General features: G+C 55.9%; 1 protein-coding gene across 1 annotated transcript in view; it reads right to left on the bottom strand.

Annotated features, from left to right (window-relative positions):
- Positions 1–19669, bottom strand: part of KIAA1614 (KIAA1614 ortholog) — a 40820-nt gene extending 21151 nt beyond the window's left edge. The window contains exons 1-4 of the mRNA XM_039249313.1: positions 19654–19669; positions 17597–18649; positions 16808–16871; positions 7049–7192 (exon numbers count right to left, since the gene is read on the bottom strand). Coding sequence (XP_039105244.1) covers positions 7049–7192; positions 16808–16871; positions 17597–18649; positions 19654–19669 — 1277 coding nt within the window. The remainder of the gene's footprint in view (positions 1–7048; positions 7193–16807; positions 16872–17596; positions 18650–19653) is intronic.
- Between the last annotated feature and the right edge of the window lie 2419 nt (positions 19670–22088).

Here is a 22088-nt window from a genome sequence, read left to right as displayed (position 1 = left end):
ATGAATTCTCCCAATGCTATATTTGTTATAAAGATTTAATAGGAAGAGTGAATTATATATGTCTCTACACAGACTGTGTGGGACCCAAAGTCAGGGTTTCTACACATTCTTGCTCCCCAAAGTGTCCACTCTGGGTTTCTAATCATCTTGGTTAGACAACATTTAGACAGAATGACACCAGTGTTTCTCCTTGGACTCTCCGTCTTGTCTGTCCCAGCGCCCACCTTCTGTACCCGCCCTCCTCAGCCCCTCACACACTCAGAAAAGCTGTGAGGAGGACAAGTACCTGCCGGGAAGAAGCTTCACACTCTGCTCACCAACCTTTGCTCTGGGAAACGCTGTGCTGGCGGTCAAGTCCTGCCCGCTCAAGAAAATGCCTGCCTACATCTCACACTGGGAGCCTGCTGGACATCCGAGTTTCCCGGCATTTCCTATCAAAGGCCACCTAAGTAGGGCTCTACTTTCCCTTCCTTCTCCCTACAGTGGCGTCCCATCAGTCTACTGGTAAGTGTTTGGGACTCACACCATTGCTCTCATTTATCGCTTCTTTATCTCTCACGCTGGACCCCTGCCTTGGGTCCAGTCCCCACTGCCTCCTGTCTGTGGGTCCTTCTGAAGCACAGCTTCATCACACCATCCCCCAAGGGGGCAAAGGATCAAGTTCACCGTCTTTATGGTAAAAACGGAGGCCCTCCACATTCCTCACTGCTTTCCTCCCCAGCTCTGTCCCCCACCCCCACCTGTACGGCCACTAGGCTTCCTGCCTCGCGCACCTCATGCAACACTCTTGTGTCAGATACTGCAGACTTTCTTCTTGACCTGTCTGCATTTGAATCCTATTTGTTAAGTGTTACCTGATGTACAGACACCGCGTGTGTTGGTTAATTTTATGTGTCAACTTCATTGGTACCACGGTGCCCAGGGACTTCATCAAACATTATTCTGGATGTTTTTGTGAAAGACATTTTTGAGATAAGATTAACATTTAAATTGGTGGACTTTTAATAAAGCTGATAACCCTCCACGATGTGGCTGACCTCATCCAATCAGTTGACGCCCTTAACAGCACAAACACCGATCCTCCCTGAGCAAAAAGGAACTCTGCCAGTAGACTGCCTTTAGACTTGAGTTACTATCTTCCCTGAGTCTGAAGCCTGCCAGCCTACCGTGCAGATTTTGGACTTACCATGCCTCCATGATCACATGAGTCAATTCCTTAAAATAAATCTCTGTCTTTCTCTCCATATATATATATATGTATGTATATATATATATATATATATATATATACACACACACACACACACACACACACACGTATGGAGAAATGTATATATCTTCTGTTGGCTCTTTCTCTGATGGTTCTTTCTCTGAAGAAACCTGACTAATACACCATGATATTATCTCCTTCCTCTGAACACCTGTGCCGCTCATTTGTTATTACAGACTCACAAAATGTTAGTGCTGGATGGCACTGCCATGACCACATGGTCCCTCTCTATTCCTATAACGGAGGGGCCACAAAAGACCAGTCCCAGGCTGACCGGCACCTGAGCAGCTAGAAAGGCAAGCTGTGGATACTCTTTCTCCTTCAGAAGGAGCTGCGAAAATAGAACTAGACACTGACCATGCTGGTAGTCAAGTCCTATCTAGGGACAGGAGCCTGGATTTTAGGGACCTGCTACTTTCTTCCAAGTACCCAGAAGTGTGCCTGTATACACAACTACCTATGCTGGCATACTTCATGTGTTATGTTACTGGTTTTAGTCCTCAAAGTGTCTACAAAGTCTTTCCTACACTTACCTTCCTCCTCCTCTCCCCTCCCTCTCCCCAGAGAAGTGAATTCTCCCACATTATACTGTACATAGCACATAGCTTGCCTAGACACTCCCAACAACTTATTATAATGAAATGTATGTTAGTGATTAGTGGATTTACTAATCCTTCCTCTAACTAGATGCTTCAGTGATTCAGGAAGAAGGATGCCAGTGCTTTCAAAAAGGCTGTCTTAATATGAGTTCCTCCCTCACCAAGTTCACAGCTGCCCACGGAAGGACAAATACGGTTTGCGATCAAAAGGAAAGGCATTCAGATAACAGCAGGAAGAAGCCATACATGCTTAACAATTACTATTAAAACATGCCAGCCAGTGGGAAGAGTGGCAATTGAACTGCTGACATCTAAACCTATTCATAACATTTACTGGACTGGACAATGGATCCCTTCCTGGCTGTGCTCTGTGTATGGATAAATGGCATTGCATGTCTGGCTCAGGTGAACATGACCTGTGCCCTGGGGGTGTCACTGGCCATTCCTAAGCATCTACTCCCTCTGTGCCTTGACAAAGCCACTGACTACCCTCACAATCCAGATGGATTAGAATGGTCTGGATTGCTTAGGGAGAGACATATGATGTATAAAGCCTCCCCTTTGGAATCAAGGGGTGGTCTGAGAGGTTAAATTGCTCGAGACTGATTTTCTCCAAAGCTCCATGGGAACCAGTTATGGCTGAAAGCGTAAGGCACTCCCTCACCCGTGCCACGCCAGACAGACAAGAGGCTCAAGCCTTGGACCCCAGGCCTCTGACTGCAGAGGAGAGGGGCTGGTGGTCACCTAACTGTGAGTGCTGAGCTGGCAGGATAAAGCTAGGGCGAGGTTCCGCCATGCCACAGCACTGTGTCCCCACCCCTGGTGCACACTAAGGTGGGGGTGAGCACTTGAAAATCATGCAGCTTACAGTGCCACAGTGCAAGCACTGGGGGCCTCCCTGGAGGCTGAGGCTAGGTGCTCAGTAAATGTTTACCCTGCCTTAGGAGGCAGTCGGGGATGGGGGCTGCACATCTGCCGCTACTCCTGACTCCAGCGTTTTCTTTCAATTCGCTCTGCTCCAGGAGGAATTTCTTTTTTTAAAGAACTACTGCTAAGCAACTGGATCTTCCTGCTTTGAGACCAGAGCAGAGCCTGTGCTTAAAGAGCTGCCTTGAGGAATCCTGCAGAGCTGTCCGTCATCCTGTTTTCTGGAACTCACACTCAGGCTGCGCCAATTTATCCATTAGGCACAGCAGCCACAGTGCCTATGGGCCGTGATGCTTCCAGGGACCCATGAAAATGTTTTCATTTCTCTTCGAGTCAGAAGAAAACAAACTCTTAAGTCCAAGAAAACATACAATACCTTTTAAACCAGCATGGTCATAAACTATAACTTTTTAACTTTTTTTATGGAGGAAGGCAGAGATGGCAAGAGTGCCCAGGACCCCCCAAAAGTCCTAACGTGGGTCTGCATTCAGAGAAGAGTTCGCAGCAGAGATGTGAAGTTCTTCACTAGGATCACCCCCGCCCCTGGTGAGAACGGTTCAGGGTCTCCCTGCTTGTCTCAACATGGCTAGGGAGGTCCCTCCAATCCCTGTGCTGGTGACAGTTTTCTGTTGGTGACTGTGAGGCACTGGAGCCCCCAAGCTCTTGCCCCTGAGGATCCCACCTGCACCTGTATGTCTTCAACCTCTCAGGATCCGAAGAAAGTGCTGGGGGACAATCACTCTGGTGGGGTCACTGGCTATGTGGGGTTCCTGGGTCAGCTCTCCAGAGCATTCTTACCCAGGAACGGGAGGCTCTGGCCAGAGAAACAGCATCCCCTCCCCTCCCCCAGAAACAAGAGGCGCCCCATTGAGAAGAAGCTCCAACCCCCCACCTCCACCCCTGCACACACACAGGCAGGATACCCTGGCTGCCAGGCCCAATCAATGCAGGGAGAGGCTCACCGGCGGCACACTGGCCGGCACACGGCATGCCCTCTGCAGGCCCCAGACGGCACTGCCCTGCTATGCTGTCAGGGTGTGGGCTGTACATTGGGGAGGAAGAAGAAAGCCTGGCTTTAAAAGCAGTACATTCCTAATCTAATAAGGGAGTCCAGGTGCCATCAGACGCGCCAGTGACCTTAACTTTTACATACAGGATGGTGAATTGAGTCATCCTGGAATTCATGCCAAAGGCAGAAATAACATTTTTGTTCTAAAAGGAGAAATGAAGGAGAGTCTGATCCCATAAGGTACCTTCAACCCCACTGCTGAAACCGGAGGCCTCTGGCAGCAGTGCTGGGAACAGGGCGCACAGGCAGCTGAGGGCCTGGGAGACAAGGGCACAGCAAACAAGGTACTTCCGTAGCAAACAAGTGCCGTACCTGCAAAGTCCCTCAGGCTCCCTCAGCCATCACCCCCCTCGGGGGAGGAGCTTCTGGCCCAGGACCTGGAATTGAACTGGCGTCTGTGGGAAGGCCCCTTTCTGGAGGCCCGCTTCCTACAACAATGCTGTGCTCACCACACGGTCAGTGCGACCTACACAAGCTCTGCCCTCTTAACACAGCTGCTGCCTGACACAGGCCGATAGCCCTCAGGGGTCGCCTTCCCAGGCCCTGCGTCTTGCTGCCGTGTTCTGCCCTGGGATTAGGAATTCCAACCTAGGTGTGCCTGTCCCCAAAATGGCAAAAGCCTGTTTCCAGGAGCTGCTCAATTTCTACATGGATTTGCTTCCAGAAAATGCAGCTACTGACACCTCTCTACCTCCTGGACAAGCCTGGCTGTCCATACGTGCCCTGACCACCTCCAGCCAGGCCAAGGATAAAGAAGGCCTTCTAGAGACTGCTCTGCCCAACCCCCACTCTTCCATCCATCTTTTACCAAGCTGCTCTTTGGAAGGAGTGATGCCCTGGGCTGAGGGTTGGAGAGGGGAGGGGGCGCTCCTGCATCTGACTCGGGCCGGAGCCTGTGTGGCATCTCCTTGTTAACTCAGCATGGCTCTCCAGGGTGAGCTGACAAGCATAACCTTTAGAAGCATCTGCAGCAAGCCATCTGGCATTGAGGTTTCAGCTGCACCCTCTGAGGATTCACCAGAGCTGCCAAGTCAAAGTAATTCTTTTCTGGACACGGCAGCTGCTAAAGTGGGTCACCTTGCATTTCTATAGCATTTCTATAGCCAGGGGACAGCCTGACAAAAGGGAACATACTTTAAGGTTGGCGATTGGGGTTGTTATGAGCTGCTCGCCTAATCTGGGGAACAGGAAGTGTCCAAGAGCACATTTACACAGTCACATCTGTTTTGCAAATAGTCCTGCCTATTTTGAGGCTCCCCACCCCAACCTAAGTAACCTACAGAAAGTGGAGCGGAGGGCTCTGTGAAAGTCTAAGGCTCTAGGCTCCATATATATGGAGAGAAGAATAGTTAGGATGCTTCAGAGAAGCCATGCCCATTCCTAACTAGGCTCCTCCAACCAGAGTGAGACAGGGCACACGTGTGGAAAGAAAAGCTGTTTGGCACAGCTTGCCAGGATTTAGGATCTCCTGAGCCCCGCTCGTAGGGGTCACAATGACACTGAACTCAGAGGCAGGCCTCAGCCCTCAACTCATGCTGGCGTCATCTCAATGGCGCCATGACAGATCTTGGCCTTCAATGAGCGGGCTCAGCGTTCCCCATCAAAAAGCATATGGCCCCGTTCCACTGAGAACCCTCTCGCCCTCCAGTATCACACAGTGATGGAAACCAGCACACCCAGTGTGCCCATCATTGTGACAAAAGCACATATGTCCTGCTCGGGGCTGGCACAGTTTGGCATGGGCTGGCAGCCCCATGTCAGGCCCACCCAGGTACACTGACCCTGGGGCATGCACTCCACAGGCAGGGGGTTCCTGGAGGGGCTTGGCACGTGCAATGGCAGGCAGTGGTGGGGATGGGACGCCACTCTAGGAGCAGCCACATATGTGAAAGGCTGGTCTGAATGTCCTTGAAGTTGTTCTTTGCCTGTCTCTCCATCCCTAGTGAACTCACCCTCACCCATGGCTCTAGCATCATGGAAGCAGGGTAATGCCCAACTCTGCCGTTCTGACCTCTTTCCTCCTCTGAGGATCTTGTCCCCAGTGGCCTGATTAGCATTTCCCCCATTTGGAGGGCAACCTCCTCAAAGCCTGACCCTGCATGTAGACTTCATTCCTTGGTTAAGGCCCCACCAAACCTCCAGACACCAGTCAGCACCCTGGGCTTTGCCCCTGGATGCCTCCCCTTCTCACATTTCCTACCTCCAGTTAGCTACATGATTACTGGTAAGAGGGAACACTCACATGATACTTGCCATGGCCCAGGCACAGTTCTGAATACCTTACATGCACTGACTCAGGATTATCCTCACAACAATCTTGTAAGATTGGCACCATCACAATTCCCATTTTGCAGATGACAAAACTGAGGCACAGAGACTCCCCCAAAGGCACACAGCCGGTAAGTGGCAGAGCCTGAATTCAAACCCAGGGGTCTGGTTCCAGAGTCTTAACCATTTCTCTGTTGCTTCAGTCAACCTGCCCACTTCTGGCCCTTGGCAATCTCTTGTCTCCCTACCCTCCTCCCTATCACATCTCGCCAGGACCACCGCACAGCCTCCTTACTGCCCCGGGCCCCCAGATCCAACAAATCCCTGCAGCCAGGACAGCTTTACTGAGATGCACGTGTGATGACGCTAAAATCCAGTAGCGGCTCCCCGCTATTACTGGAGACAGCTAAGTCGTTCAGCAGGCCCGCGGGCAGGCATGACTGGCCCCCACTGAGCTTTCCGGCCTTCACGCCACTCCCTCCTGTCCCCTGAGCTCGGTCTTTCTGCCCTGGAACGCTCACCGGGCCTCCATCTCTCCAGTGGAGACACATGTCCCTTCAAGCCCCAACTTAGAAGCCACGTCCTCTGGGGCCTCTGATGTCCATCCCAGGTGGAGGCACGGGCTTCCTGGCCGACATGCACATCCGCCGTCTTTCTCCCTGGACACCATGACATCTGTACCTCCCCGCCCAGGGAGCTCAAATTATGCGTCATTCACCTTCGAATCCTCCATATTTGACCCTCTGTAGGCCCTCAGTCAAGGTGTGTGTTGACCGACCAAATGAATTAAATCAAGTGCCTAACATGCGAAACACACACACGGGGGGGGTGGGTGAGCAGCGGCATTTGAGCTGGATCTGACCTCTTCTCCTGGCCAAGAACCTCTTAGGCCAGCTTGGCCAGGGCCCCACTCACCGGCTGCCCTGGGCGACGGCGGGCACGATATCGTGGCTGGCACGGAGGGGCCGGGTCCTGGCCTTCATGCGGGCACGCTGCAGCAGATGCTTGGCTTCCTCCTGCCTGGGGCTCAGCATGGACTCCGGCTTGGGACCAAAGGTCCTGCAGGGTGGCACATGGGCCAGAGCAGGCGGGGGAGGGATCAGAAGAAAATAACACGGATTAGAAGGGCTTTAACAGCACTGAGTATGGCGGTGCCAGAGAGGGCCGTGCCTGCGCAGCCTCCTTGTCCAGCCCCCACACAGAGGGCACTGGCCTGGGGCCTGGGGCCTCGGCTCTGGGCAATGGCCCTAAGTATCTCTGGACAGGGCCAGGGAGCCAGCCCACCTTGGAGAGAAGATCTGCTCAGGAGGTGGAGGCAGAGACCCCAGGAGGCTCTAAGAGGGATAAGGGAGTCTCCAGATTATTCTATTGTTCCTTCCCCGGGCAGGCAGCCCGAGTTATCTGGGAGGACGGGGGAAAGGCCCGGCATGTTGGACTGGGTCTGTGCCCAGCCAGATGGTCTTTACACACATCACCTCCTTCTCTCCTTCTGCCTCTCTCTGCACCCACACGTACCCATGCAAGCCCCCACCACAGACACGAGAAGTCAGGCCTCAGCCCGTCACATTCTGCTCCTTTTGGGGGAATGACATTTCTATAAATCCTGGTGCTTGCTTGCCTCAGTCCCAATCCAAACCCGTTAGGCACCGGCTCAGGGCTGAGAGAAATTAAGCTGGACCCACACCAAGTCAGCAAATGGCTCGATTTTCATAATAATAAGGGTCTCTCCCAGCCCTCCCCACCTACCAGATGTGCGGCCTCCCCAGCCAGTCCAGGGCTGCAGAAAAATGACAGCGGCCCTTTTGCAAAGCTGTCTCGCAGACAGTGACATACAGCCAGCGCCAGGTTACAGCAATAACAGCAGCCCCGCAACCTCCCGCTGACAAGCCATTTCTCTCCACGGGGCTCCCTCTCCCCAGCCAGGCTGTCCCAGGGCAGGTGCGCTCTCCACTTGACAGATGAGGGTGCTCCGCGGCAGAGAGGAACATTTGGCATGTTGCTCAAGGTCGAACATCAACTGAGAGCAAAGCAGGCGACAGCCAGCCCTGCTGCTTCCAGTATCCTGCCCATACCCTCGGTCTCCTCCCCGCCCCCCCCCACCCACCCCCGTTCCATCCCAGGGCAGGCTTGAGAATTTGATGTGACTTTGGCCTCCCCTGTCCTCACTGTCATATCCGTGGGGGCTGTCCTCACCAGGAAGGGTCCACAAAAGGCAGGTAGAAGCTCAGCCAGACCTAGATCTCAGACTGTAGCGCCCCAAATCCCTTGTGTTACCCACCTCGTATGTCACCCGGAGAAAGGGGCCTGGGCTGGGAGGGGAGGTACCAAGTGGTTTCCTGGATGATGGATGACAGATGTGAGTGGAAAATGGCATAGCTCTGAGGTGTCCTTGGGACATCCTTGGACAGACAAGCTCTGGGCAGTTTATGGTCCTTTCTTTCTCTCTCACTCTCACTCTCTTTCTCGTTCTCTTTTCTTTCCCTTTGCCTTTGCCTTCCCTTCTTTCTTTCTTGCTCATTATCTGCACCTAACCTTGCTTTGGGGCCCAAGGCGGGGAAAAGAGCTGCCAGAATAAAGGCACCATCTGTGCCTATGAACCCTGGCAAGGCCCAGGCACAGTTCTGGAAGCAGGAGGGTTTACTGGAGTGCCGTGAAGGCGAATCTCCGGGCCTGCAGCCCCGTGAAGCCTCCTTTGGCAGCAGAGGCCTCGCTGTGCACAGCTTCCCAAGCAGGCAGCTCCGCTGCGAGCAGCTGTGCTCCCTGGGGCTCCTGCTCCGACAGCAGAGATAATGAGGTTACCAGCCCGAGAGACGCCCCTGCAGCCGCGGGCCTCTGGCTGCCTGCCCGCACGCTCGGAGCCTTCCGGTGACAGCTGTGCTTCCGTGGCTGTCGGAGGGCATTTGTCACAAGACCTGGTGGGCAGGCAGGAGGGCCCCCAGGCAGCTGGCCAGATGCTGCCAGGATCGGCCTTGCCCCCAGGTTTTTAAGCCATTTTCCAGCTTTGCCGTTTCCTTTCTGCTCCCTCCACTTGGAGCTGTTAATTCTTTTTTTTTTTTTTTTTTTTCCATCAGCCACCCCGCTTCGGTTCCTGGCAGACAAAGCTGCTTTCTCCACTGATTAGAAAAGCAAGGCTTTTTAGGCTCCTTAAGGCATCCATGCAGTAACGAGCTGAACAGGGAAGGGAATGGCAGCCACCTTCAGAGACCGCAGTCAAGGTCAGCAGGGTAGGAACTCCTGGCCCTGAGCAGCCCTGTGGAGGGGGAAACGGTCTTCTCCCAGGAGGCGGGGGGGCAGGGAGCCACAGTGCCGTGGGATGCCGAGCCTCTCCCGGCCGGACTGCCCACCTCCCACCCGCATCCATCACTGCGTCACACTGTGCTGGTCCCCACAAGGGGCGCCCGCCCTGCCAGGCACACAGGTTCTGACTCTCCCATCCGAGGGAGGCTCTCCAGTCTAATCCGGCCCTGGCCTCTGCCAATGGCACACAGCCCCGGAGACAACCCCTTCCCATCATGGGCTACACCCTACAATCTCAGCTCCCACAATTGTGAAAACTTCCTGGAAGGGCTGGGGCAGGCAGCGCAGGGCTACACTAAGGCAACTCCATCTCAAAATAACAGCTCCTACTACTCTCTTGAAAGCCTGCCGGTCAGATGCATTCCCTCTGCGGGTAGGGCATGGGGGTAAAGTGGCTGGGTCCTTCTCCCCCCGGGCTTTAGTCTCCTTGTCTGTAAGGAGCGAGAGTTGGATAGGGAGAAGACTCGCACCCGCTACCTGTGCGTCCGGGGCTGCCCGTGTAGTCTGGCGCACCACAAGGCTGAGCGGGGGGGGGATACTGAGGTCCTCTCACTGGGGGGGGTCCACACCACAGATGCTTGGCCACCAAGGAGCAGCAACACCTACCCGGAGCTAATTTGGGGGGATAACCGTTGCTCCACATGAGGATTCTGGCCCTTCCCTCTACCCCTCCAACAACCAGTGTCCCAGGCTGATTTCAAGGACTCAGGCAGCATGTGGCCCTCATCTGGCCTGTTCATCTAAGCCAGTTTCCTGGTGGACAGACAGGCTTAGCTCCGACCTCAGCTCCCCTCAAGGCCAGACAGGTCGAGGTCTCGAGTCAGGACGGGCACCATTCCTCGCCTAGCCAAGGAGGGGGGTCAACAGGACAGACTGGCCTCTTTCTGCAGCCATCATAATCCTGGATTAAAGTAATAAGCTCCAGCAAGTCTGGGTCTAATAACCCTTTCATCTCAGGAACATGAATTAGGGAAATGATTTGGACTATAAAGATATCCGACGTTTCCTAGATTCCAGGATGCAGTGGGTATAGGGGAAACGAATAGCGTATAGAACACATATAAATCTTTTTCCCCAGCAATTTTTCCACCTTTGTATATCATAAAGCCTCTAGATGACCAAGGATCGAGCTCTCCTGCTGCTACACGGTGTAGTTTCCCGAGTGAGGGGAAGAGAAAAGGTGGGCCTGAAACTGATTCCTGACTGTGCACGCCATGAAGGCAGGGCGGTTCCCTGGGGGCACGATCACAGCCACCTTCTCCCCAGGGCTGCAGGACACGGACAGGCTGCAGCCACAGCACTGGTTAAAACGTGGTTCTGGGTCAGCCTAACCGGGCTCTCGTTCTAGGCTGTCCCCTACGAGCCGTGTCACCCTGGCAGGTTACTTTATGGTTAAGCCTCAGTTTCCTCATCTGCTAACTAAGGGCTCAGCTAAGTGAGCTTGAGCTCCTTAAAAGAACTTCCCACAGAGCCGGGCACTGGGTAAGAGTCAACCGGGGTTAGCAATCTTACTATGGCCGTACTATTATTTTAAGTCACCCTCGCCCCCTTATGCACAAAAGATGGAGTCCCTAAACATGAACTGGAATCCCTGCTGAAGAGATTACCTTGTGGTCGTCTGCAAAGGGAGGTAAAGCCATCTTGAGGCTCAAGAAGGCTTGGTGGTTTTGTTCCACACAGCCGTTGACAGGGCTTCACAGAAAAGGCGCTTTCCAATCAGCGGGGAGCCAAAGGAGACCGGGAGCAGAGGGAAGCTGCTGCCCAGATAATAAACAGGTGCTTCTCAACAGAGAAGAGCTGGCTTCCTTCAGAATGGCTGCTGTAGGATATGCCTGCCTCGTGTAACACCTCTGAAAGGATCTAGGTGGAGGCTCGCAGAGCTTTCTTAAGATGCCAGCTTCTTATCTGGGGTCAGTAGAGTAGCTGGCTTTGCTCCTGCCTTCTTGAAGAAGGTTAACAAGGGGCGTCTGGGTGGCTTAGTCGGTTAAGCGTCCGACTTTCGCTTAGGTCATGATCTCGCAGTTCGTGGGTTCGAGCCCCGCGTCGGGCTCTGTGCTGACTGCCAGCTCAGAGCCAGGAGCCTGTTTCGGAGTCTGTGACTCCCTCTCTCTCTGACTCTCCCCTGCTCACGCTGTCTCTCTCTCTCCTAGAAATAAATAAATAAATAAATAAATAAAAGTTTAAAAAAAAAAAAAAAAAGAAGAAGGTTAACAAATTCCCTTTGGGGCTGCCCCTCTGGTCAGCACCACCTGGCCTCAGTGTGTGGAGACAGGTGTCCGAGACACCCCCAAAGAGTGGGGAGAGTGGCTGGCTCAAGTCTGGAGGCCAGGAAGAAACGCTTCCTCTTGCTGAATTTCAGTCTGCCCCCCACAGATGGTCTAGGGTAATTTTCTACAGCCTCAGTATTCACAAAGATTGGGACCATAACGAGAATGCGTGGCGTGTATGTGATGAAGTAATGACATGGCAGAGAGCTCCAGGTGGCACAGGCTGTGCACTAGGGCTTCAGCATCGGTGTCCTTCCTTCACCCAGGACTTAGAGCACTAGGTGATCGGGAGCACAGTAAGCATTTGAAAACACTGGTGAGTGGTTCAACTTTTCTTTTTAGTTTTATTCTTGGTGAGCTTGAGAGTGCTAAGGGAGCTTTCCTCCAGTTTTCCTTCGTGTCTGTATATCTTTTTTTTAAAAAAATTATTTAATCTTTATTTACTTTTGAGAGAAAAGGGGGGAGAGGGGCATAAGAGAGGGAGACAGAATCTGAAGGAGGCTCCAAGCTCTGAGCCGTCAGCACAGAGCCCGATGCGGAGCTCAAACCCACAAACCGCAAGATCATGACCTGAGCTGAAGTCGGGCACCTAACCGACTGAGCCACACAGACACCCCCATGTCTGTATATCTAAGTGGGTGGGCAGGGTGGCAGGTGGCTGGGGATATGCAGACAGGCTGGCTCTGCCACCCAGAATTACCCCCTTGCTTTGCTTTGGGGTGTCCTCTGATACACCGATGGCCCTGAGCATCCTGGGGTTTTGCAAGAATGGCTCTTCTCCCACGCTCACTCCCAGGACCCTTCATGCAGCCCCTGATCCTAGGGGCCCAGAAGATCCAGAACCGGACCAGTAAGCTCGAGCAAGCACCAATCCCTCTCACCAGCTCTGTAGCAGGGCACCAGGCCACAGGGCACAGCAACAGCCCTGCACTGTCAGAAAATGCCATGGTCCTACCATGGAGGGGGTCGATGCGGCGGGAGGAAGATGGTTAAGTCTCTCGTTTCTGACTGCCCTACTTACAATCTAAATTCCAAAGCTCTCCATTTATGGAGAGCCAGCCTCCCCGCCCTGGATGCTGACGGTATTCCACCTCACCCTTCTCGGAAGCATTCCTGCAGGTCCTGCCCCACCCCCCCCACCCCCACCCCCGCGAGTCCTCTCGTTTCCATAGGGATCCTAGCAAGCCCACCTACACTCACGCACGTGTTCTTCAGCCAGATGTTTTCCGAGCGCCTGTTCCTCCGTGCGGCTGCTTGGCCGGTACTGGGTCCAGGAGATAAGACCGGCACAGTTTTTGCCCCAAGGAGCTGCGGGAGGAGACCCACCTGCAACATCTACGGCCAAAGCCGGTGCAGGCAGAGAAGGCAGTGGGCACGACAACGGGTAATTCCCTCTGAAATTATCCACAGGCATCGGTTCACAGGAGCCTCTCCCAAAACGCCCGTGAATATATTCACTTCTGAAAAGCTGGCGATTTTCTCACAGCTGTGGGGTCGACCACTGGGGCCCCAGGCAAGGCCTCTGAAATTCTCGGGGGTTCCCTGCCTGCCTCCCTTTAAACCGGAGTCTACAAACTGCTTTGGAGTGGGGAGGTTTGACCTCTAGCAATCCCAACAGGGGCCTGAACACTGGGACCCACCAGGGTGTGAGCTGCTGCAGGCTGGCACTCTGCCCTCTCTTTTCATGAAGAGGTGTGTGTCCTGGAGACTGGGCTTCCCCTGAGCCTCAGCTTCTGAAATGGGCACGATTCTACCATGGGGATCCGGGCGGTAGAGGAGAATGAACAGCCTAGGGAATCCACTGAGTCTCCTTCATCGTTAGAGCACAAATAAAACACAGCCCCAGAGACCCTCTCTTGTCCATCCCCCCTACCCCCCAGCAGAGCGACGAAGCCCTGCAGACACACTTGAGGATCTGGGCGGACGCACATGGAAGGTCCTGATTTGAGCCGGAGAACTCTGCGAAGAATGAAGAGGGCAGAGCTGGCCCTGGGCAGAGCACCTACTTTGCTGTCCTCCCCACTCCTGACTTTGACGGGACATGTTCCCAGTCTGCCCGTGAATGGGTGGCTGACAGCCTTGGCCCCGTTTGCCATCTGAAGTGCTTACCTCCCCGCTCATCCTCTCCCCAAATCCCCACTTCCCGATCATCTCCACAGTGGCTTGGGAAGAAACAAGATCAGCCTGTGGAGCCCATCACCTCGTCACCTCCCCTTCTTTGCCTATCCCTGAGAACACCTGGCCAGCGCTGGGGGAGGCAGAGGATCCCCAGATCCCTAACTCAAGGGGGGCCTGTGGGACGCAGAGAGGACAGCTGTGGCAGTGCGGGGTACGGGTTAGAGCGCAGGTTTTGGCACGAGGCAGCCCTGCGTTAAGTGAGGTATCCCACACTTAATAGCTCTATGTCCCTGGGCAAGTCATTTAGCCTCTCCCCAGAGGGGCCTCAATGTCAGTGAAACAGGATCAATCCACACAGCTGGTTATGAGGGTAAAGTGAGAATGTGGCACACAACAAAAGCTGTGGTCCTCAGCGACACCTTGTCCTCGCCCCCGCATGGTCCTCTGGAGGGAAGGACAGACCGCTGGGATTTCCAGCTCTCTAGGATGGCCCTTAGCATGCAGGGTCCCAGCGCACTTCTGGTGTTCCCGCGGCACTCAGGTACCTCACCTCCAAGGCTCACTCTCCCTGTGACCCCACCCCCAACAGACGGCCCCCCGGGCCGGCCCCGGCAGACAGTGACTACAGTCTCGGGCTCTGCAGAAACCATCATTTCATGAGCTTGTCTTATCACCTTGCAAAACAGTGACAATTGTAGACAATTATAATTAAGTACACATGGATTAATGTGTATTTGATAATTAAATACACGTTGGAGTAACGTGAACTTAACAGCACTGATACTAAACCTCAGTGTGAAGCAGGACCATTTATCCGCACACCCTCAGAGGAGAGGACTCACTGCCACAGTGCGTCCTGAGCCCCTGACGGAGGGCCATCGCGATGCCCGGCCACGGCTTCAGAGCACTCCGCTGTCCAGGGCCCCGCGCCCCTCACAACATGCGCCAAGTCCCCAGGAAACAGGTCCCATGCAGTGCTCCTGGACAGAGAGTTGCATGCCTTGTTTCAGAAGTCTCTTGGGCCGGTTAGCTATAGAGATATGGCTTCAGAAAATCTACCCCCCTCAGGGGACAGAGAGAGCCTGCCGTGTCTCAGGGACCCATATCTGCCAGGAGACTCAGAAACAGAATGAAATGAGGAGCCCTGCTCCAGGGAGCCTCAACACACAGCTGACCTTTCTCTCATCCTTGACCTAGACACGTTCCCTCCCCTCCGGGTCTCCTCAGCAGGGGCCTGACTGTAGATCGGAGACAGAGGTCAAGGGCGCACTCTGAATGACCTTCCAAACAGACCAGAGGAGGAAGTTCCCCCTGCCAACTCTGTGCCCAGATATGTGCTGGGCACAGTCCAAAAGCTAAGACAACCTCCCTCCACACACTCCACCCACGCCCGCCCATCAGATACACACGTATCACACGGTACATGTATACGCGCACACCCATATGTCCTACACCTGCACACGTACACTCGAGCTGAACCCTACAGTGCTGCAGATGGCCTGGCAGTTTAAATCACAGTCTAGAAACTGCCGTCCTGAGGATTCTGCACAAATGCCATCTCCGCACAGGGCTGGGGGGAGAGTGCCTTCTCTGCTATGGTTGTGGTTCTCTTTGACAACAGGTATTTTCATCACTCATTAGCCAACATGCAAGCTGGGAGCTTCGCCCTCTCCTCTCAGTAGGGACCTCTGGACAGAGGCGCCGGCGGCAGCACCTTGCAGCTAGGCCTCTCCCGGCCCCGGAAGAAAGGCTATGAGGGGCGGTGGGCAGCAGCTACCGCAGGAAGACAAGGCACCCTCTTTGCCTGCTCAGCTGCCTTCTCTACAGGCTCCCTGGGGAAGGGGGAGGGAGAGGGAGGACCACAGTCCTTTCTGCCGTCACACCCCTCCATGCCACAGCCGGGCTACGGGGAGACCTGATGAGAGGCAGAAGACAGTGCCATAGAGGCAGAAGAAGAGAGCCCTGGCAGAGCGGCGTCAACTATGATTCCAAGCCACACATAATGAGGGATGAGGGAGCCAGACAGCCCCCTGTCCACCAGGCCCTTGGCCAAGGCCACTGCAAAGGCCAGCAGCCAAGCCGAGCTAGGTCACCTGAATCTGGGCGGCCCTCAATTTGTAAAAGCAGGACCAAGGAGGTCCCCTCCCCGTTTTCTGGAGGGGAGGTCAGATGAAGTGGAATTGAATTTATGCACAGACTGGCCTGGTAATGAAGAAGCAACAGTTCCGACCTCTGCCCTCCACAGAAAGCACGAGACCCTCGGCGAGTGACGTCACTGCACAGCTAGAGAAACGGAGCATCTCCAGAGCCTGGCACTCCCAAGCCAGGAGCTCGGCAAAGACTGAGGCTGAGGCCAACCTCTGAGCAGGTGCCAGTGGTGGCCACTCACTCCCACGGAGCGCATGTCCTGTGGGTCAGGACACTACCCAGGTCAGAAAGTGGCCCCCTGCCCCGACCATCCCAGTGTGCTAGGTCCCCGAGCCCCTGGTGGAAGGGATGTCACAGGAGAGGCTGGAGGAGGTGAAATGCTTTACAGGAGCCAGCACCCCCACTGGATGGGAAAGGGACCGTGGGGTAAAAGCTCTGCTTTTGTGTACTTTCCCTAAGGATTTTCCCAACTCTTCTCTCATGTTAGCCTCACGACAGTCCTGCGAAGTCAACCAGACAGATACTCTTTGGGCCACTTAAAAGATAAAGGGACAGAGCCCAGAACAGGGGAAATGACCCCCAGGGAGGCAGAGCGGGTCATTGGTACCCTTTGGCACCGTGCCCCACACCCAGTGGTTCTGCTCAAGCGGGAGCCGGGCACCAGTGCGCACTGGGGGTGACCGGCACGTTCTGTGGGGTCTCAGCTATGGGGACCCGCGGTGGCCCACGGTGCACCAGTCTGCTGGTGCGGCTTCCTCCAGGGCTCCGGCGGCCCGGGTGCCGGGTAAGCAAGGGGACCCCAGTGAGGAGGGCAGGAGACGAGGTGTGCACCCTGGGCTCTTACCGGTTCTGGTCTGAGTCCTGCAGGGAGATGCCTGAGTCCCAGTCCACGTCCCCTGCCGGCCGTTCTAGGACGCAGAACAGAAGCAGAGATCAGGGCAGAGCCAGAAACCGGGCTCGTGGGGGCTGCTTACCGGACACGGAGAAGAAAGTCTTCTCCTCGAGCAGTTTACTCCCCAGGTAAATTCATCTCTACTCCGTGTCTCAGCCTAAGAAGGAGAGGCACGGCCTGTCACGGTGACAGCTGGCGGGCACCGCCATGGGCCCAGGGGACCGTGTGGGTCCTGTCAGGCGCGGGGTGAGGAATGGACCTCGGGGAGGGAGGAAGGACACAAAGGAGGGCGCTCTCGGCCCGGACACGTACACACCGCAGCAGAGAGCCGCCCCCGCACAGCCCGCCTAACAGAACAGCTGACCTCTTTGTGGGTAGGCTTTCCCCCAGGAGGCAAGGAGGTCCCCTGGGAGCTGAGGGCAAGTCGATGGAGGGAGGTGCAAAATGCCACCAGAAGGGCTCCGAGAGAGACAGAAAGGGCAGAAGTCATGGTAGCCTCCACCCCAAGCACAGAGGGTGGCCTCCAATTCCTCTGGGGGTCATGGGGGTCTTCAGCAGACAGGTAAAGAATCTAGGTCAGAGCCAAAAATAAGAGGACTTCTTGACGAATTAGGTGACAGGCAGCTGTGCTCTTCTCCCCTTCCTGCCCCACCCCTCTGCAGGTGCCCTCCTTCCCCCTCGTCCCCTCCTGGACTCCCTCCTTCCGCCCCCCGCCCCCCAGCCCTACACAGTGAGCCCTACCTGGTGCACCTCTGTCCTGGGATGGAGTCCAGGCTGGGAGTCCCACCTTGGAGGGGCCTTGCCTCCCAGCGCTTAGCATCTCCTGCAGCAGAAGGCGGTTCCTCTCCACCCGGTCAGACAGGGACAAGGCACTGCTCCCAGTGCCCAGAGCCCCCGGGTCTCCAGCTCGCCAGGGCCCCCCGAGGGCTGGCCTGGGGACAACGTCTTCCTCGGAGGTCAGAGACAAGCTGTCCAGGTCTCCCCCTGTAACTAGATCATCCTGAAGGGCATATGACGTTCCTTTCCTCAGGTTGGCCATGTGGGTGATTTTGTTGCAAGGACCAGGGCCCCCAGGCCGGCCCGGGGTGACTCTGTGCATAGGGCTCTCTGGCAAAGAGCCAGCCCTGGGCAGCAGGCTCCTCTCATCGCCTGGTGATGCCCACGCTGCTTCTGGATGCCACGGGCTCTGCCCGTCCCAGCACTCAAGCCCAGGAGAAGGCGGCCTGGGCGGTCTGGGCACCCCATCCCTGGCAGGTTCATCCTTGTTGACAACACTATTCAGCTGCGCGTGGGTCAGGTTCTGAGCAGGGAGGACCGCCTCAGCATCTGGCGGGGAAGACCCCTCTGACAGGGCCCCGGCTCCGCCCACCCTGCCTCGTCTGCATTTGGGTTTCTTAGATGGCTTCTCCTGAGAAGCGAGGCAGGGGCTCACCCCCTGTTTGCCTGCTGTCATCTTTTCCTTCAAGGCCCTCACCTTGGACTCCAGCACAGAGGGACCTTCGAGCCGTATCCCCCGTGCTCTGGGGTGCTGGGGGGCCAACAGGTTGGGTGATCTGGCTTCCGGAGAGAAGGACCAGGGTCTTGGGAGGTGTCCGTTATCCAGCTGTGGCTCCGAGCCACTTCTCTCCACACCTGAGGTCATCTCCACGGAGCTGGCTGGTCGGCTCCCTATTTTGGTCCCTCTGGAGAAGAAAACAGACAGAGCTCCTGAGACCCAGCACGGGGCCAGGAGCTCTAACACCCTCCTGGGTCCCCAAAGTGCCTTGGTATCGAGCCCTGTCCAGATGAGAACAACTTGGGGACAGAATTTTGAAAAGTACAAATCATTGGATGGCACAAATAAGTTACTACTGAGTTTCTTCTTCCAAGTCTCAGGAGTGTTCTAGTTTTCCTACCCCCATTTTACAGATAGGGCACAACGCAGTTTCCAATGACAGCCAACTGTGGACTAGAGGGAAAACATGGGCCAGATTTCCCAATCCCCAGCCTCGTACTTTGCTGATAAGTGATCTCAGTGGATGTCAACTTCTGCTAACAGTTAACATGCTCTTGCCTTTTTAAGGGAAGCCAGTGCAGATGAGGGGCTTCAGGAAGATACCCCACAGGATCTGACCCTCTGGTTCAAGGCGCTCACCCGTGTACAAGCCCCAGGACAGCAGCATGGGGCTGTGCCCAAAGGGTGGCCACTCTTGATCACTGACTCCTAGCCACGTGTACCAGGCAGGCCTGCAAGAGCTTTCACATGCTCTCAATTCTCACACACTCTGCTCACATGAGATTATCTTCCTCATTTTCACAGATAGAGAAACTGAGGCACATAGAGATTCGGTCACGCAGGTGCTAAAGGGAGGCCAGATTTGGAATGCAAAGCTTCTCCTTCCAAGGCCAGGGCTTTTGCAAAGCACTCAGTGATCAAGTGATCACTTACCCCCCACTCCCCTCATTCTGTTGACAAGAATATCCAGACTGGCGAGGTTAAGGGACTTGCCAGAGTCACAAAGCTCCTCGGTGGCATGGTTGATGTCAATGTGTTCACAGGGAATGAAAGTGAGCACAGGATTTTATTTACCAAGGGGTTCAGCGCACACATAAAAGCTGTGACACATGCCCTGCTCTCTGAGAAAATGCTCGTTCTACACCATACATTTATATACATCTCACTTGAAGTAAGCTGCTTGTATAAAAATCCTTATTTACATAAGTTATGAATTAGGAGTTAATTTTTCACTTCTTATATGGACTAAAAGTTCACCATAGAATTCTCCCAAATGGCAAGTCCCTCTATAATCGTTTATTACCATTCGACTTTAACATGTTGCAGGAATGCACATACTTCATAAAGCAAAATATACACACGGTGCAAATGTCACATCAGCCTTAAGCCGGGGAAGTGCAAGGGGATATCTTCAGGCGGACGAGATCATTTCCTCCACTAGTTGATCTAGAATGTTACCAACTTTCCCTTGCAGCCCGGCTACCGAATCTTTTCTTGTAAAGTTCAGGTCAGAAAGCTGGGGATTCCGGCAAGAGGAAACGCACTTCCTGACCGGGGAGCCTCTGGAACCGCGACCCCGGAGAACCCGTCTCCCCCCACGGGGCTCCACGGGCGCGGGCAGCCTTCCGGGAGGCGCGGGCTCTCACTCCCACAGGCTGAAGCGGGAAGGATGCGCGGGGCGGCCTCCCCGCGCCCCTGCCCGCCCTCCGGGACCCCCTCCGCCCCCCGCCCCCCATCCCCGGCCCCCGCCGCCCCGGCCGGCCCGGCGCCCCGCTCCCGCGTACTCACTGGGGGCCGCCGCCCGCGGGCTGGGCCGCCGCCGCCTCCGGCGCCCCCTCCATCCCGCGGAGCGGCGCGGCCCTGCTCCGGCCCTGTGCCCGCCGTGCCCGCCGCGCGGTGTGGGCTGCGGGCCGCCGCCTGCCCGCGGGGTCCGGGGGCCAAGCGGGCGCGGCCGGGGCTGGAAGGAAGCGGCATGGGCTGCCAGTTCCCGGCTCTGCCCGCGCGGGGACAGGCCGGGCCGGGCGCGCCCCGGGCCGGGAGCGGAGAGAGGGAGCGCGGAGGGCCGAAAGGCGGGGCGGCGGAAGGGGCTGGAGGAGCGGGACCGTGCCCCCCCCCCCGCGGCCTCCCCCCGCCGCCCTCCGCTCGCCGCCCTCTCGCGGCCGCGGCGGCGGGGGGCGCCCCGATGGGCGGGAGGGCGAGCGCGGCCGGGGCGGGGGGCGCTGGCGGGCCGCCGCGGGACCGACCCCTGCGCGCGGGGCCGGGCGAGGCTTCGGGGCGCGCGCAGCGTGGGACGCGGCCCCGCGCGGGGCGAAGGCCAGGAAAACCCCGCGTTCCTCCCCGGCTCCCCGGGAAGGCGGGCAACTCCACACCCGGGGGCTCGGGGAGGAGGCTCGGCCGTCCCGCGGGGAGCTGAGGAATGCCCTTTGTTTATTCAGCTTTTCCCGAGGACTCGGGCCGCCCTCCCCGAGGTGCCGGTTCCTCGGAGGTCAGGTCGCTTGTGCTTTCCCGACGCTCGCGGGGACCCGGAGCGGAGGCGGGTTCCCTCGTCTGCCCGGGCAGGGGGAGAGCCTGGTCCCTGCATTGCCAGCCCCTGGGATAGGGACGGTTCTGAGTCCCCGGGACTCCTGGACAGACCTGGTCACTTTTTCCACACCTGGGAGCAAGTGGCAGCCAAGGGCTTTACCTGCAGCTGTGACCCAAACCAAAGGAGTTTTCTTTCTCTTTCCACCCAGAGGGAGGTAACAGAATCTCACCTGTTTCCAAACATTGCTCCACAAAGACGGGAAACAAGAAGAGTTAGGACCCAGGAGATTCCAGAATCTCTACAAAGGGAAAGTGCTCATTCATCTTTCCTTCAGCTTCTCACTCGAGCATGGTTTGCTGTCCTGTTGGTACCTGTGCACTGCTGTCGCCATCTGGGTGACAGGCGCAGGCACACTGAGGACCACACAGGGTGGGGGGGGGGGGATGGTTTCCGAGGAGGCCTGGCTCTGGAGTGAGCAGGACTTACCCTGCAGTATGTGGGGGCATCTGGGCACAAGCCCCCCAGGCCTGAGGGCAGCTGTTTGGGGAGCTGTGCTAGATGGGCCTTGGGCTGCTTTAGGAAACTGAGGGATCATCTGGGGCAAACGCTTTGTGCTACGGAGCAGACGCAAGCTCACACAGCTCTCTCCTGTCAGGTGTCCAAAGTCTGGGACCCATGCTCCTGCATCCCCACCTCCCTCCTATTCCCAGAGCAAGCTGTTCCTCCCACAGGGCCCTTTCTGCTGCTCGCTAGTACTGATCACTTCATCCTACAGTGATGTGCCGATTGTGGAGGGGGCCCTCCGCAGCTCGCACTGCGCTAAGTGCTTCGCATTCCTTATCTCGAATGGCAACCCTAAAACATGGGTACCGTTTATTCTCTCCTTTCTACAGATTAGGAAACTGAGTTAGGTGACGTCCCCAGGATCACAGAGCTGGTAAGCAGTAGGCTTTCTAGAGCCCGAGGCCCTCACATCAACCACACTGGCCAGTGCTGTCGCCAGCCTTCTGCTGCGTACGTTCACAGCGTGGAAAGATTTAGTTTAAGAAAATCAAAAAATTGTGAAATGCTGTAAGAGCAAAGTCATGCTGCCGCACAGGCTGGCCCTTCCTGTCTGGATACTTTGTGCCTCCCTTCTTCCTGTAGTCCAAGGTAAAGTCCTGTAAACCTTGCCGGACTCCTTCCTCTCTTCCATGTGCAGTGTCAAGGAAAAC

The sequence above is a fragment of the Hyaena hyaena genome, unplaced genomic scaffold (genome assembly GCF_003009895.1).
Source record: "Hyaena hyaena isolate Hyena2069 unplaced genomic scaffold, ASM300989v1 scaffold_337, whole genome shotgun sequence".
In the NCBI taxonomy this organism is placed as follows: Eukaryota; Metazoa; Chordata; class Mammalia; order Carnivora; family Hyaenidae; genus Hyaena; species Hyaena hyaena.
The sequence above is the reverse complement of the archived record's forward strand: the minus strand, read 5'-3'. Positions and strand labels throughout refer to the sequence as shown.